Raw genomic sequence first — 17,401 nt, 5'->3', positions numbered from 1 at the left:
CTAATACAACAGCCGGGTCTAAAATTGAAATGTTTTTAAACTCTCTGTGATATCAAGTAATATATGTGCAACATTTTAATTAACTATACACTTAAAACATAAAATATTTAAGGTTCTTTTACTATTATTATGGGTATTACCATTATTATCTATACTTATATAAAAAAAAAGCGTAAACACACACTTATTTGTTGCCTAAGATGTCAGCAATTACAGCATAATTTTAAATAGATCTCTTTTTTATAAAAAGCCCTAAACTTACGTCACGCTTTAGGCTATATATTTTCACGTCATTAAACTTATGGGGTAAATATTTTGGATAAAAACCCTAATGTGGGAAAGAGACCATAAGTTGCTGCCAACATCAAGGAAGCAAGGTTGTCATAGTTTGTCATCATGTCATATCATTTTGACATTTGTAATTAACAATTTGACACGTGTAAACAACAAAATGAAATATTTATAATTTTATGCGGATGAAGTCGCACGGGAACAGCTAGTGTTTCAATAAATAAACATCTTTCATATAATATTTATTTAACAATATGATATATCACAAGAATTTGAGATCTTTTATACTTCTCGATTATAACAATTTTAAATTAATTAATGTCACGTGAATATTTAAATATCTCTGTGAACTCTTACTCTAATACTTATTGCTAAAGAGAGCCTGATGTTTTTGGTTACTGGTAGTATCTTCAAACCGATTTGTCTTTGTGCTTACCCCTTTTGTAATTTTAAACAAATATTGTATTAATAACAATAACTTTATGCCAGTAATCAAGGTACAGAGAATTGCTTATTTATTTTGTGGGGGCAAACGAGCTGTAGATCATAGTTGATCCGACAATCATGATCTTCGTAATACTAGAGGAACCGCAGATGAGTTGCTTTAAACAAGTGAATGCATGTTTCTTAATTTTTTTTTACGATAAACAAGACTTTACTGACAGCAGTTATCAACAAATTTATCTAATTATTCCAACACTCAATCATGTCTATACTAATATACAATGTTAATATCATTTGATTCAACTCTTACAACAGATCAATATTACAGATCGAGGTACGTAATCTTAGTCGCAGTGAAGGCAGCGGCACCGGCCAGTATGGCGGCGACAGTAACCACCGCTGCGGTAGACCCCATCGCCTTCACCGCAAACCCCATGATGAAGCTCACCAACAGCTGCGCCACGAACACGCAGCTGCTCACCACTGCCACATCAGTCCCGATGCCGCGCTCCTCACCGCTACCACCGCCCGCACTGTCCCACTGAAAGTGCGTAGTACAGAGTTGGTGTCGACGTTTAAAAAGTTTAACAAACTACAAATGTTAAAATTAAAGAACTAGCTGTTCCCGTGCGGCTTCATCCGCAATTAAATAAAAACTTTGTTTTATTGTTTACATTTGTCAAATTCTCGATTAAATATGTCACAATTACCGATATACCATAGTAACCTTGCTTCCTTAATGTTGGCAGCTTGTAGTTTATGTCCCCTTTCCCACAAGAAGGATTTTTTCCAATTTATTTACCCCCTATGTTTAATAGCGTGAAAATATATAGCCTAAAGTATGTCGTAAATATAGCGTTTTTTAACAAAGAGTAACAAAGTGCATAATTAATATAATAATGCATTACAATGATGTACAAATAAAACGCACCGCACGTGTACTTAACTTTGTAAAGAACAGTTTATCGAATGTTAATTACAAGGCATCGATAATGTATAATTCTGTTTGGCGCGTCGTCGTGTCGTGTCGTCTAAATTATGCAGTCGTCGTCGCCCGATCGCGAGGTAACCACAGTCTTTGCATATTTTATGTTAACACAAAGTGCAGTCGGGGTGGGACATCCTTCATCAATTATTTTCAAATAACATCAGTATTTTTACGAAAAGCTAATTTCATTTTCATAACAGTAACTGCGCAAACCGATATTGTACAAGAATTAGGGCCTGTCCCACCACTGGCTGATAGAGGCTCAGAAAGCTTAAAAATGACGATTTTATCAGATAAGGTAACATAATCCGATATTTTCTTCACATAATTTACAAGTTCTATTGTTATCAGACAATTTATAATTTGGTGGGACAAACCTTTAGAGTATTGTTTTTTCGTCCATGTCTCATTTCGTACATACAAAATTATACAACTACAGATGTGGAAGTAGTTAAGTACACATTACTCAATTCAAATATGTTACCATTTCTTTGGAGACCTCACTGACATATCGCTTTTAGACAAAGTAATTAATTTATGTTAAAAATTGTTGTTGCTATCTTAGTTTTTTTATAATTTCCACACAAAAATTGAAAAGTCAACGACATCCGAAGTAATAAAAAATATTTTAAGTACTTAAAGTAATCTACGTAGCGATAAATCGACTTTTCCATCAATGTTCGACTTTTTGTTTCTGACGGCTCTTATCTTAAGATATCAATCAGTTTATTACAAATGTTTTTGCGATGAAAACCCCATAAATAACACAACAGCACCAAGGCTCATTAAGTAGTCACCATGGCAGTCTCTTATTGTAGATTTATATACTAAACAAAAATTATAACATTAAGGGCCTTTCCCACCACTGGCTGATAGATGCTCAGATAACTTAAAAATGACGTCACTGTCAGATACGTTTGATTGTTGTCAAGCAATTTACAATTTTTCGGACAGACCCTAAACGTCTTAAATGCGATAGTTAATTATGCGTGATGGTACCAGGATATCATAAAAGCAAGGTGTAATTACCATTCCCGTTGCATGGTAATGCGCTACCAAGAGATACGGCATGGTGAAGAGTGTGGAGTACATGACGCCTGCCGTCCAGCTAAAGAGGATTACAGCGGCGCGAGCTCGCAGCAGACTCAGTAGCATCATGCCGCAGCTGTACGTGCACAGACCGCCGACATAAACCTTCTTCGCCCTGGAAGAGATGCAAGACTTTGAAGTACCAGGCAAACATAAAAGACGTAGAGATAAACGGAGATAGAGTATGTCCAATCTTTGGTTAAGAATTGAGTGATGCGTATGATGTCGTTTATTGTACGATCTATTTATAAGCAATTTACTATAATTAGATATTATCTTTCTAAGGCGTCATACTTAAGAATTGATTTTCTGTAATCTCAAGGAAGCCAGACAACTTAGCTCGTGTCTGGTCGTCTTCGTCAAAGTCAAGGGCCGTCTGATCCCATTACAAGAAGTTATTTCTAAGCATTTCAAGTTGAAGGGTAGTGTACCTTCCTTGTTTTTAATACTATAAGCTGTTATAATATGAGCCTTGTACTTGATTTATAATAATTTCTTCCTGATTCCGATACCGATATATCTCTACTTGTAAAAATGTAAACAAATAATTTTATATTTATTTATATAGCAAGTCCATAAAAAGACTGTCCGAAGGTTTGATTTGTGATCTACTTTAGAAATAGATTTTATTAGTTCATGCGGGTGGATTGTCATTGGTGTTAACTTACCCAAGTCTTTTTATGAGTTTTTCAATGATAGTTGAATAACAAGCGCATGAGAGCGAATACATCGCCATGCCCCAGCAACCGAATCGAACTCCGGCCTCGTACTCTACTCTGCTCGGACTGCCCACAGGCGCCTGGAAAAGATTAATAGCAAATATAAATTAATGTAATTTAAATCCGTGAATCTATTAGGCGCTAGACTACTTTATTTCATGAATTAAGTTTTACTATTAAAATGAAATGGTCTAACTTACAGCAGGATTTCCACCGAACACAGCCTCGCCTACAAAGTCCGTGAAGTAGAGTGAATAACAAACGTGTGCCATCCAGCAAAACAGATTCGTTAAACAGACCACGCGCAGTGAATTTGGCATCACCACTATAGACTTCAGGTAATGTCGCAATGACAGAGGTTCACCATCGTGTGGGAGCTCCGGAACATTTAGTGTTATATTGGTAATTTCTTCCTGGAATCAATCAAACAAGTCATTTTAAAAAGCAATAAATCCAACTGAGCTGTATTTCATTCATTAAAACGGGTCAATATGACTAGCAGTATATTATTACAGTGTCAACTAAGCCTTACTTCTGGTTGATTCAAAGCACCGTATGAAGTATTTTCCACCTTCAAGCCATTTTTCTCAACATCCTCGTCACCTGCGTCAAAACTCTCCCGCAAGCGTTCACACTGTGCTGGCTTTCTGAGCTCTTCGTTACCGTGCAACTCATTCAGTGGGATCTCTTTGAAGCTGGTCACAGTGGCAGACACGCACGCGATGAAGATAATAGTAATGAGAGAAAACACCGCCCTCACATGCCCACCGAAGATGGCTCCTGGAAAATGTTTCAAAATAATCTTAAACTAGATTTAAAGTAAATCTAGCAAGTTTTATAAATCTCAAGTGATACAAAAAGTTTGCTGTCCAAACTATAACACGTAATAACGATTGCTAAATGAGTCATCTATCATGTGAAAATTACGACAGTGTATTGCATAAGAAACTCTGATTTTTATGCGAATTAAGGCGATGTACAAAAATCGAAGAGAACGTCGAAAATTATGCTTCAAATAATAAAATATTAATTTTAATTACCTAATGTAGTTTCATCCCAATTTATTCCACCTAAAGCATATCCCATAAAACCTCCTAATCCAGCCATTATCGTAAAGGTGCTTAGTCCTCTCGCATGGTCCTCTGAAAGTGAAAAGTTTCATTTAAGTTACAACGTTGAGAAAAAAATGTACCATATAAAAGTACCTAATTATAAAGTTTAATAATTTACACTTGTGGTAAATTTGTTAGTTCCTAATGTCAGATGATAACTATGTATGTTTAAATTTAAATCAACAGAAAAATGGGAAATCATTGTCATTAGAGGAAGATCATAAACTGATAGATATACAGTGAAGAATAAATTGTTTGAAGATGCTTTATCAAATTAACTATAACTTGTAGAAATTTCCTTTAACGATTATAATTCACGAATAAAACAAACACTGTTCTTAATCAGAAAATACATATTTTATTATGATAACATATTTGGGCTCCTAAAAAATTATTTACTTATACTAGTGATATAAATCACCACGACAGTCAGTGTGACAGTTTTGCATTGTAATATTAGCAAATATATTATAATCATTTTGTGTAAACATAATAATTGTTTGGCGAGACACATCGGACTGTTGTCAGCTGTAATCATGAGACATGACAAAAAAAGTTAAAAAAGCACTGTCTAAATCTGAGTTTAAATTCTCATTTGAACACTAGATAACAAAGAAAATCTTAGCGCTTAGAATAGCTAAGGGTAGAATCAGGAAAAAATAAAATTTATCTTTAATTGGGGAATTAAGAAATAACATATTCATGACGATTGATGTGGGCACTAAAGTAATCTGAAGTATTCAAATACATGCGATAAATTACAGACAGACAAACTGAATACAACATTTAAAAAGTTAATAACAATAAAGAACAAACGCTCGTTTACCCCGCCTCATACTTATATCAGCACACAAATTAGCCATGAGCTACATAGCTTGAATAAATTACGACAATCAGTCGGTTGAAGTGGGAAAAACACGAAAAACGAAATCTCGCCTAGATAAATCAATCATGGCTGGAGATAATGATAAAGCGGTTCATTTTTACGAATACCAAAATCAACAGAATCACTCAGTCACATGCCGTGACGTACAAAAAGCAAATGTTTAATTGTATTAGGATCCATCAATCTAGGTTAAGGATACGCTACCAGTGGTATGCAAATATTTCCGGCGAAATACCTCTTGATAACAATACTTTTTGTTGAAATCTTTTTATGTTTTACAAATGTAAATAGTGCTACTGAATGATAATGTAATAAAAGTTTCTAGAATAAGGAAAATGGCATTAAGAAAACGCTGCGCAGATTCACAAGAAATTGAACATACTAATTTGTGAAAATAAATGAGTTAAGGAATTGAATACACAAAATCAATTAAGATATCTGATTGAAGAATTGATAGTATTATTGAAGATCAGCTTCACAGATGGAGATAACTTTGTAGATAAGTATGATCTAGGCTTACTTTATCTTCTTTTCTAATAACTGCTTTCAAAATTTGACATACAATAAATCCTAAGGAATCAAAGCTATATTTTCAGCTGAAAATAGATCTACATGCCTCAGTATTATCACGTAAATAATTTTAAATATAAATTTTGTGTAACAGTCAAGTCTATTTCAGGTAAGATAAGCAGTGGCTCATCCACTTCACTGCGGTCTGAGTGCGTGTTGATCCAGTTTATTGTGTTTGCACACTAATCCAAGCGAACGTACGCTTTAATTAGATTGAAACAGTCATTCTATTTGATAATTGTATGATTATCGAAAATGCAATTCAGATAAATGCATTGCGATAACAGCAACAACAAAAATAGAAATTACAATAAACACTTTCTTGTTAATTCCTGCTTCTACTTTCTATCAATCTTATAATTGACTGATAACAAAAAACTTTTTTAATTCCCTGGATTATTGCAAATGTTTACGCTCGTTATTTACTCCCACGTAAGCTATCAAAGGAATTTATTTGGATTTGTATACTGTATTTACTTTACACTTCGAAGTTTAACAAATATAGTAAAATTTACTTAAAGCCTTATAATATATTTTTTTACACACTACTAACCTGGAACAGTTACGTCGAGAAGATAGGCCCTCGCAGGGCTCTGACATGCATCAGCATCGAAGTCCAAAAACACAGTACCCAGGACTGTGAAGAACACACCCCAAGGGTGGTGACTGGTGCCAGGATTATCCAGGACTGAGCTCCGAGGCCCCAACACCGCGGGGACTTCAGTCCTATTGATAGTGCCCTGGTCTCCCAGAGCGTAACCTATTGATTCCCCATTAGGCACTAGTAACAGACCTGGAAAATACAATTGTATCGAATTCATACAGATTTTTTTAGTCTTTTACGTGGATTTTCTATACCATTGCAATGATAGTTAATGTGTTATTAGCAAGTGATTACATTCTTGATAGACTGATATACATGACGCTATAAATGAACGCCACGGAAGCGAAGCCTTAGAAGTTAGATTATAAAACATACATATAGATATAGGACAAACAATTATTATAGAGCAGAGAAGTACTTGCATTGAACAAAGGCGATTAAACCGTATAGAATATAAAGGTAAAATAATTAAGTTACACGAGACATACTCTAACTAATCCGATGGTATCTCACCTAATAACACTCCAAATGACATTAGAACAATGAAGGGTCTTCTCCTCCCGAACCTGGAGTTGCATCTGTCGCTTAACGAGCCGAGGAGTGGTGTCATGAAGAAGCCGATCATGGGAGAGAGTGCCCACACCAACGTCATCTGTTGGTGCGGCACGCCTATCTGCAGCAACGTAGGCGACACGAAGGCTGTCTCCCCGGCGTATGAGAACTCAATGCCCATCACCGCAGCTGATATTCTCATAAGTTCTATCCGGCTTTTTCGTCTATAGAAAAACATGTTTGTCTTACTATTTATGAATTGCGATTCCTAAGCTATTGCTTTGGCTTTGGCTATAAAAATTAATCGATATTGATTTAAAAAAAATAACCAAAAAATGTAAGGGTTTCACTCATATTTTTTTAACATCTTTGGTACTTGGATTAATGCCAGTTATCATTTGAAAAATTAAACTGTCTTCCTAAAAAATCCATAACAATGAAAATATGCAATTGAATTCTTATCTAGAGATTTTAATTATAAGGTACCTGTATAAATCGCTATAGTCTCCACCCTCGCCATCTTGGGTCACTCGTTCTGGCGCATCTTCAGACGAGGGTATACCGAAGAACGTCTCCCGGAACACCTCCCTGATGCCTCGAGGATGTTCCTCCTTCCACTGTACAAATCTTTCACGACAATTATCTTTAGCACAATGCAGTCTTCCTGTTATACCTTGGTATTCATTTAACTTTTCAGCCATGGTTAACGTAAGTTAAAACACTCAATTCATCACAACTTGACTAGATATAAAATTTACCGTTTTAGTTAGATATAGAGTAATAAGGTTTTTAACTGTATCGAGACATTATAAGATGTGAAAACTTTGTCAACATTTAACGATGGAAGTTGTTTGTTGAGTGCGATATCGGTCAGCCTCGGCCGCGGGCTCGGGAGACGGAAGTGGACTGGAGCGCGCGCGCCGCCCCCGCCCGACGCCCTCGCCCTCCGCCCTCGCAGCGCCGCCCGCCCTAACATTAATAATACTAGAAGTGACACTATAACAAGGAGTATTGATTTTAAATTTATTTTATTAATGTACTTTTGTTATAAAATAATGTAGAGTTAATAAACTGTCACATTTAAAGAATTTAAAGGAAAATATCTACACTAAGCGGACTAATAAATAAAAATATAAAAATGATAGCGAATCATCCTTACCATTAAATGCCGTATCTTCATTTACGTCTCTGGAAAAAAACATTAAAGTTTGTATTTCACGTTTGATATTATCGTATGCATTTTCATTACCGCATATTCATAACAACTTTACTGAAAAAACAACAGTTTGTTTTCTCAGCAAATCTGTAAAGCGTTATCTTCTCTATACAGAGATCGTCTACGTCACAGATTGCCGTTGATTGATGTTATAATCCACTGTCACCTGTAAACACACATTTAAAAAAAAATACATAGCAACTGAGGTTGCTCCTAAAAATAACTACCAAACTGATATGAATGGAAAAGTTAGATAATAAAAGCAGACTTATTATGATCGTTATTACGAACCAAAAAATTTAAATCTATTGCAATATTTCTGAATTGATTAAATTCTGATAAGACAAAGCTGCTTATAAAACATTTGTCAGTCAGTCTGAGATTACGTTTATTGCGTCCCGGGGGATAGCCGACCGATTCCTTTCTACAATATGGCCCTAAATAAACAAACAAATTGTCTGCCCGACTTATTGCTTTCTTTTCTTAGTTCGCGACAATCTTATGTGAGCCTACGTAGATTGAATTTACTGCATGGAGTTTGCGATGATCTTTATCTCTGACTTTTAAGAGACAGGACCTGACAAGCGCGCATTTCCTTCTGTAAAATACAAACGAATAAGTTCTAAACTTGTTTGCTTAAACTTATGCCCTATAGGTGTAAGCTTCTGGTTCATTATACTTTCGTAAAACGTGCCACTTATACTTAAGTTAACATGATATCCACATGTCTGATTAACATATTTCTTACTCCTGCAAAAAATGCAAAAAATATAATTTCGATTTTACTACTACGCGCGCCGCACCGACTCTTTGCCTGGTCCGTTTTTCTATAGTCAAGGAATTTTATAGCGTTTTTATTGTATCGCATCCGTTTCTATTTACTGCTATTTACATTTGATTTGAATTTGTGAAAATGTTCGTAGAATTGTTTACTGTTGCATAACACTAAACAATTACTGAACCCCAAAATGTGTAGTGAATAATTTTCCTTGGCGACCAATTTAATATTGTGCTCTGCATCAACTTTTGCTATACTATAGGCTAAAATTTGTTAATTTATTCCTGTACTTCAAAATTATTTAACAAGACCTCGAGACCAAGTTTAAAGTCATTTGTCAACCTTCTTCTCATCATTATCAATATAAAATATGTACAGAAATGTTTACCGGTAGCTATGAATGATTGCTCTACGTTATTTACATAGAAATTATCTATTTAAATGAGATTAACATTGTATTGTTAATTAAATACATGCAAAAGAAACAAGGCTGGCTCCCGCACGATCCTTTGCCACCCCTCGTATTTCTACAAAAGAACTACGTAGTACATGTTTTGTACCGAGACTCATTTAAATACCTTTGTGTTGAGACCAGTGATAATGAAATATTGAATACGACATAGGAAACGTTACACCAGACAGATTTATTACTGGCCATTCAATTTCAAATTGTAGCGTGAACTTTTTCATTACAAAAATAATGTAACTTCATTTGTTTTAATATTATGGTTGTCTATAACTAAATCTTTATGGGCTAGATTGATAGCGTTAACTATAAATAGAAATTTTAGAGACAATTTTTTTTAAAACTGGCAGAACCAAAGAGTAGCCTTTATTAAACATTTCCTCTTTGCTGCTTTGTCTTATATCGCTTCTCTGTTTCTGTTGCTCATAAACTGACCAAGTCCATAGATATTTGTCCATGAATTTCTGTAGCTTAAACGGCTAACCAATCGAGCCATCGAAAGCCATCGAGTCTATATTCAATACTTATTTATTCTTTAATTGATGATTTTGTTTTTTAAATTGTCTTCATTTCTGTTTGTGACATACGAATGTCACGTCATCATCACATGGCACACTAACCTAACAACAATCGATACGAATGCAGTTAGTATCTAACGACGTACATCCTACTTTATTTGTGTAAGTAAGACTTGTTTGTACTGGAATAAGTTACTTATAGCACCAAGAACAGTATCGTTACACAAATACTAATGATTTATTAACGGTTATTTAAAATGAAATTAATGGATTGCGGCCTAGAGATTCGTAAATAAGATAATTACTTATGTTCTAATGCATCTTGTTACGTGAAAGACGTGTTTTATTCAATGGAAACGTTCAAGGTCACGTTCATTACCGTGTCCGCACACGAATGATTCCCCTGGTCGTGCAGACGGCCTCGCGGATCAATCACCCGGTGACAGGTGACAGGTTATTAAAAAAACAAACTGATAGCGCTCCACAAAAGAACGGCCTGCGAGGATTTTATTTGAGAGATGTGAAATAGAGTTGTTAGTTATTTTTTAATTTTTCTTTTGATAAATAAAGTCCAAGGAGTATTTTATTGGAAAGTTATTTTTGTTTACTAAAGTCTTTAAATGATTTAGTAGGAAAATCTAAGAAAATACATTTCAGTTACAATGGGATTGTAATTTTGGTTACTGATTTATTTAAATAATTAGAAGAAACGGCTGGCGTATAGTATTTCGTAGAGTTAAATACAAAAGAATTGATAACCTCAAATAATTTAAGCCGGTTGAAATACACATATAAATATAACGAACGAAACCAAAATCAGATCACTAGTGCTACAGATATCGCCCACATTTAGAACAATGAGATTGAAATATTTGCGAATAGATTTACATTTGATAAAACTTCCTGCTTTGCATATAAATCATCCGTCATGAAACTATCGTGTCGTGATATGAGATATTTGTATCACAAATCTCATACTTATCACATTTTTTGACAGATTTATCTTTAGCAATACATTTGGGAATATTTATTACATCATAGTATTTAAATCTTACTTAATATTTTTAATGCAAAAGTTTTGATGGATTGTATGTTTGTTAGAGTTTCTAGCCTTAACGGCTAAAAGGATCTCGATGGAATTTGGCATAGTTGTTGAGGATAGTCTGATAGAACACATAAGCTATTTGCTTTTTTTAACACCGCGCGGATGGAATCGTGGGCGAAATCTAGTAAATAATACTTTAGAATACGATAGCTTTCTAAACGTTATACTGACTTGAAGTGGTAGCATTATTGAAATATTATGAAATTAAATCAGTTACTAAACTTCTTGGATAAATAATTGTTACTAGAATCTAAAAATCATGCCTCTGAATGGTACTTTATACTCCCGAATTAACGGTCTAAATGTAAATTTTATGAATTAAAATAGTTTGCAAATCAAGAGAACCAAGAAAAAAAATTAATAATTTTTAGAAGGTAATTAACTTGTTACCGACAGCCAGGGACCCAAAAACACAAAAACTTTTAACCAAAACAACTTTATTTAACTAATTTTACATTACAATATAATAACTGAAAACAATATCGATCACATCTCGCCTACGATACGCTTTTTTCTTCTCTTGTTTTTACAACATCTTTTATTTAACAAAACCACGCAAGTCTCGTTGGCCAGTATGCAACCCCTTTGGCTGTATTCATACTTTTTGTCAGCCAAAGAGGTTGTATTTTGCCATGAACAGAAAATTTATATGTAATTCTGTTGTTCAGAACATTTTTAACATTCTTATTTATTATAGTAAGGTTACACGTGAATGTTGTCTACAAAACGTTTCTAACTCAAGTAATATTGTAATTTTTAAGGAACACATTATTTTATAACGTATTTGTAAGTATGTGAACAATGAGTTAATAGGATTGATATGTTTAGGGCTTCATCAGACGTGGCTAAAGGCGGCTTTGTGCCTTTATACTTCGATACGTTTAAACACTGAAATATTCTGATAACTCCTGTTTCTTTACATAATACTAATATTATAAATGCGAGTTTCGATGTATGGATGGATGTTTGTTAAAGTTTATAGTCAAACTGCTGAACGGATTACAGTTGATTTCAAATAATAATAGAATTTGACAATAAAATTTGGCACAGATGTAGAGCATGATCTGGAAGAACGCATAGGCTACACTCTTTTTTGTTTTAATTCCACGCGGACGGAGTCGCGGGCGAAAGATGGTCTTACTAATATTATAAATGTGAAAGTTTAGATGGATAGATGTTTGTTTGAATTTGTAGCCTAAACTGCTGAACGGATTTCGATGAAATTTGGCACAGATGTAGAGGATAGTTTCAAAGAACACATAGGCTACTCACATTTGTTTTTTTTTTAATTATACGGGTTTCGTAAACGAAAGCTAGTTATGTAATAATTATAATTAAAGATTTGATTGCTAGAACTTTCTTAACTGTCTTAGTATTTAAATACTTCTAACTAGCTGTCACCCGCGACTCCGTCCGCGTAGAATAAAAAACAAAACAAAGTAAGTAGCCTATATGTTCTTCCAGACTATTCTCTACATCTATACCAAATTTCATCGAAATCCGTTCAACCGTTTTGGCTACAAACTCTAACAAACATCCATCCATCTGAACTTTCGCATTTATAATATTAGTATGATAGTATGATTACTCATTTCTTTGATTGTTTAAATGATCTATGACAGTCTTTTCGTTAAGATTATCTTACTATATCTAAGACTAAGACTCTTAGTTACTATTAAACTCTATGTGTAGTTAAAATTAAGTTAATTAAAATGAATCCACTATCAAACAAAACTAGTTATAAAAATGTATAACTTTTTCTGTATTTAAATACATAAACAGGAAAATATTTACATCCGTTCATTCAGGAAACGATAACTTTGCCCTAATAAGGGCTTCTCGTAACCTCATAATATAAATAATTGTAAGAAAGAAATCATTATTTTTCCTAGTTCCGAACGTATCGATATCACAAATATTTGATATCTAGCTGCGATACAATTTAGTCATTTTCTTATTGATTGAATTATTATTAGATATTGAAACCGCCAATTAAATTAAGGTCTATTAAAAGCCAATTTAGTTTATGTTATGGCGCACCACCGATACTTTATTTAACATATCAAATGACGTAGTTACTTCAATTTTGATTACCTTTCTAGGTCAGCTTAGGATTAAGCTTAGTATTTATCAATAGATAAAAATAACAATTTAAAAATCAAATAATATAACATCTGGTGCCTAATTAGAGAAAATAATGAAAATAATTACAATTGTCTACAAAAACTGGCAACCTTAACTTCATAACTACAACAAAAATGTTGTTTATTATGAAGCGTTACTATTAACAAAAATACGTTTAGTAAAAAATAAGTTACTTAAGCATAATTAATTTAAACACGACGAAGTATTTAAAAATTGAGTAGTTAACATAAGTGTCTATAAGCAACTTTTTTGTACATAATATAAAGTATTTGATCGATATAAAGAGATGTGTATAGTTATTTCGTAACAAACAAGGAGGTCGAGGTCTGCGTGTCGATTTGTTTCCTTTAAATGTTTTTTATTATTCCCTCCGCGGACATCGCTGACCCTCCGACTTATTACGTGGCTTGTGTTACCTAATTCCACACCATCATAACTGATACTTGTAAACAATCGGAATACACTCACTGACAGCAGTTACTAGTTTTTAGGATAAGGGCTGAATGTAACGAAACTTATACACTACGTGGCTTACAATCTGACAGACGCCAAAATTTTAATGTAATATCCTACAATGGATTCAAAAGGGAAAAGTACTCTACAATTATACGATTGTAAATGAAGCAAATATTTAATCTATAAAAACGCCTCGAGTATTAAATATCACTGGTCATACTTATTTGTATTTTTTTTATAATATATTTTACCTCAACACATCAATACGGATTTATAACATTTTGCCCAGTGTAAGGACATTCATTAGTTATTCAATCGAATGTCGAAATGGTACCCTAAGGACGCGGGCAACAATGTTTTGCATACAAATAAATGTTATTATTCTAATGGCATATTGAGCTATCAACATTGTTACTTACAATTGCATAAATCATAAGTTTACTAAGAAAATTAAATTAAATCACACGTCTGGTTATCTTAAATCTGAAAACATAAACCGAATTATTCAAGTTTTTAATAAAGATTCCTTAACTATTATACTGCGTATACTGCGTACCTACTATACACGAAGTAACAAAACATAATATTCAGTAAACACTAAAAATGCATAAATTCATTTACGAGTAATTCTATACAAGTTCATTTAGATTATTTAACAATTTCATACGACATAAATTGCTCAACTTCGATAGTAGAAAACAATGTCATTTCCTTATGCATTTCAGGTAAGAGGCAACCCTAACGTGTTCCTATAGAAGGCAAGCTGTTACACTTGACCGCGCGACGCGGGCGCCGCGGAGCCTTGTGCGGCCCTGAGCCGTGTCGTACACATTACTTTGTTTTTGATGATGCTCTCCAACATAACAAACTGATTTTCAATATACTTTTACCCGTCTGATTAAGGACTATTTTTGATGTTATCATAATTCAAAAGTAAAAGCGAAAACTGACCGTCAATGTTGGTTATGCTTGAAGCAAGTAACTTAGCCGACCACCATACACCTAACTTCCATTAAAATTTTGACATCTAATTAGTTAACTAACTAACTAAGGATTCTAAAATCGGCGTTCATGAAGTGTAGTGTTTGAGATTCGTTTCAGAGTTCATCCGTAAGTAAAGTTATTTGTAAGGAATTTACACTTTTACCTCCTTTACAAATATATATTCAATTAATATTCTAAACACACTTTACTAAAAGTAGTGAGAATCAAGTCACGTTTATAGGAAATTCCTTCGGTTAGAATGATTTTCCGAATTGTTAGTTTTCGTTGTCGATTTGCACAACACTGGTCTCTATACTACGTTTGATCCTTGACCCTGTACCGAACCTTCCTTGTCTTATTGTGTATGCATAACATCGGATTAACACCTCCCTAGCTACTAAGAAGTCGTAAAATTAACTCGCACGACCACCGTGTGGCACTGAAAGTGTTAAGGAAAGCGAGAACGATAGACAATGTAACTAGTACACAAGTAGACTTGCGCGTATACAAATTAATACATGTACAAATTGAGATTGTTTTAAAAGTTAGTTTAACGTAAGAAATGAAAGCTAACTGTAATAAATTAGATAATTTTCCATCTTCCTGGCCACTATAACACCGTCCTTAAATATCTAAAAGACAAAACAAATGTAGATACATATTGAATTACGATTATTTCTCGCTCAAATGGACAGATTTACCATTGCTTTTATGAGTTATGTTCTCCTAACATGTTCTTTACAATATTCATCTTGCAACAAAGCAGTAGATACCAGCGTACGTATAAAAGATGTGACAAATCGTTTGAGTACATCTCGAGTAAGAAGAGAAGAAAAGAGAAGTTAACTAACTTACTTAATACAGAAGAAACATGAGATAATGAAAACGATAAAAGTTTCCCTCATTTAAACTTTGATGATTGAACCGGCATTTTGTGCAACAATTGCTGCAGTTATCTTTACGACACCTTTGATTTAAAGAAGACCTATTTAATATGACCATGAGTATACCATAAAGTATCTAAAAGACAAAATACAAACGATAACCTAGATGATAAAATTTACTAGGAAATTATCAGACGAATTGTTATTTTTGTAGATTATTTATTAAAACAAATTTACATTTGGCAGCTTCCTTGTTATTTATGGCAGTCGGGAGGCGGGACAAATCGCCTTATCTTGTCGCTCATTAGTCGCTGTGCTGCCGTCACCGTTCCCGGGTCTCCCAGGAGTATTATAAAAAGCGATGAAACAATCCTCTTAAGTAACCTAAAAGTTTGCCAATAATTGCTCTACGATCTTGTTGAATTCGCTCAAACCTCTATCAGAGTTATAAAATAGTTGCTGCTCTTCTCAGAAACAGAACGAACACTTGATTTCCCAAACTGTATCAACATTAAGGATAACTCTGAAAGAAGAGATTTAAATACGTTTAGCAATATTGCTTTTTATGCAAGAAACATTTATGTTCATGACGAATTATTCTGCATTCTCAACTTGCTTCTTAATATGTTATACAGGTACTTATAAAAATGTAGAAACAGCATTATGATAAAGCCTATGAATATATAACACAGCGTTAACGCAGTTCAATGAATATGATTCACATTTGAATTCACTAAAATTGGGCAAACGGATTACGCATTAAAATTTAACACGCATGTGTCATTGAAGCTACTAATTAAGCATAACTTGCAGAAGGCATTTGATATTTTCTAGGATACACTGGATTTAATAAGTAACGAGATTTTCTGTAACTTCCATTGCAGAAGCCAGGCGTTCATTTGAAAAAGAACTTTTGTTTTCTGTTTAATCATGTGTAAAACGTACTTAGAAGGATTGTTAAAGATTCTCTTTTACATAATACTTCTAATATTTACTCAAAATATGAAACTGTCAGATCCTACATTACAACATGCCGTGTTAGCCAATTGAATTTATTGGATGGAACAATAGAAGTTTGACTGATTTAAGATATGTTAGACATTTCCTCGTAGTTCTTTGTGATTTGTTTTCCGTTTTATATCAAGAAATATAAATACAATTCATACTACTAGTTATTTCGTATATTCTAGGCGGAAAACTGTCTAGAGACAAGGCGAGGTATAGTAGAAACAGTTACCGACACATTTTAAATTGAAACTGGAAACGTTATCTAAAACTTTGACGGAATTCATCCGATAACGATCCACCCAGAACATCCAATGTAATGTCTAATCGATCAATTAAATTAAACAATACAACAGTAAACATACGTCAGTGTTACATAAGGCCTGTAGAGAGACAGAAGTGCCGATTACAGCAGAGTACGGCCGACCTAGAGTGAATTCGGGCTAAGATCGATGGTCACCGGTTGTCTAGATAAGGTGAGATGAGCGATCGCGTGCTGATATCGTTATCTGGTGTGGAAGGAATCTTGTCGGGGTGTCGGTAGCGAGGCGGCATTCGCACAGAAGCCTCAGCAGGCAGCACGCGCCAT

General features: G+C 34.0%; 1 protein-coding gene across 1 annotated transcript; it reads right to left on the bottom strand.

Annotated features, from left to right (window-relative positions):
- Positions 1-1,043: 1,043 nt before the first annotated feature.
- On the bottom strand, positions 1,044-8,018 carry LOC106103684 (proton-associated sugar transporter A-like). The gene is made up of 9 exons (XM_013283510.1): positions 7,742-8,018; positions 7,217-7,479; positions 6,653-6,892; positions 4,572-4,673; positions 4,064-4,311; positions 3,732-3,944; positions 3,481-3,611; positions 2,753-2,927; positions 1,044-1,276 (listed from the first exon to the last, which is right to left on the bottom strand). Exons 1-9 carry the CDS (start codon positions 7,954-7,956, stop codon positions 1,058-1,060), a joined length of 1,806 nt encoding a protein of 601 aa, XP_013138964.1. The 5' UTR covers positions 7,957-8,018; the 3' UTR covers positions 1,044-1,057.
- Between the last annotated feature and the right edge of the window lie 9,383 nt (positions 8,019-17,401).

The sequence above is a fragment of the Papilio polytes genome, unplaced genomic scaffold (genome assembly GCF_000836215.1).
Source record: "Papilio polytes unplaced genomic scaffold, Ppol_1.0 DF823731.1, whole genome shotgun sequence".
NCBI classification, from domain to species: Eukaryota; Metazoa; Arthropoda; class Insecta; order Lepidoptera; family Papilionidae; genus Papilio; species Papilio polytes.
The sequence above is the reverse complement of the archived record's forward strand: the minus strand, read 5'-3'. Positions and strand labels throughout refer to the sequence as shown.

Bases quoted from the DNA above. Each gene is read 5' to 3' on its own strand.
- LOC106103684 (XM_013283510.1), bottom strand. From the start codon at position 7,956: ATGGCTGAAAAGTTAAATGAATACCAAGGTATAACAGGAAGACTGCAT. The intron at 3,612-3,731 runs GTAAGTTAGACC...AATCTTTTCCAG, and splicing joins TGTTCGGTGGAAATCCTGCT to GCGCCTGTGGGCAGTCCGAG. The intron at 2,928-3,480 runs GTAAGTTAACAC...CATCTCTTCCAG, and splicing joins AAACTCATAAAAAGACTTGG to GGCGAAGAAGGTTTATGTCG.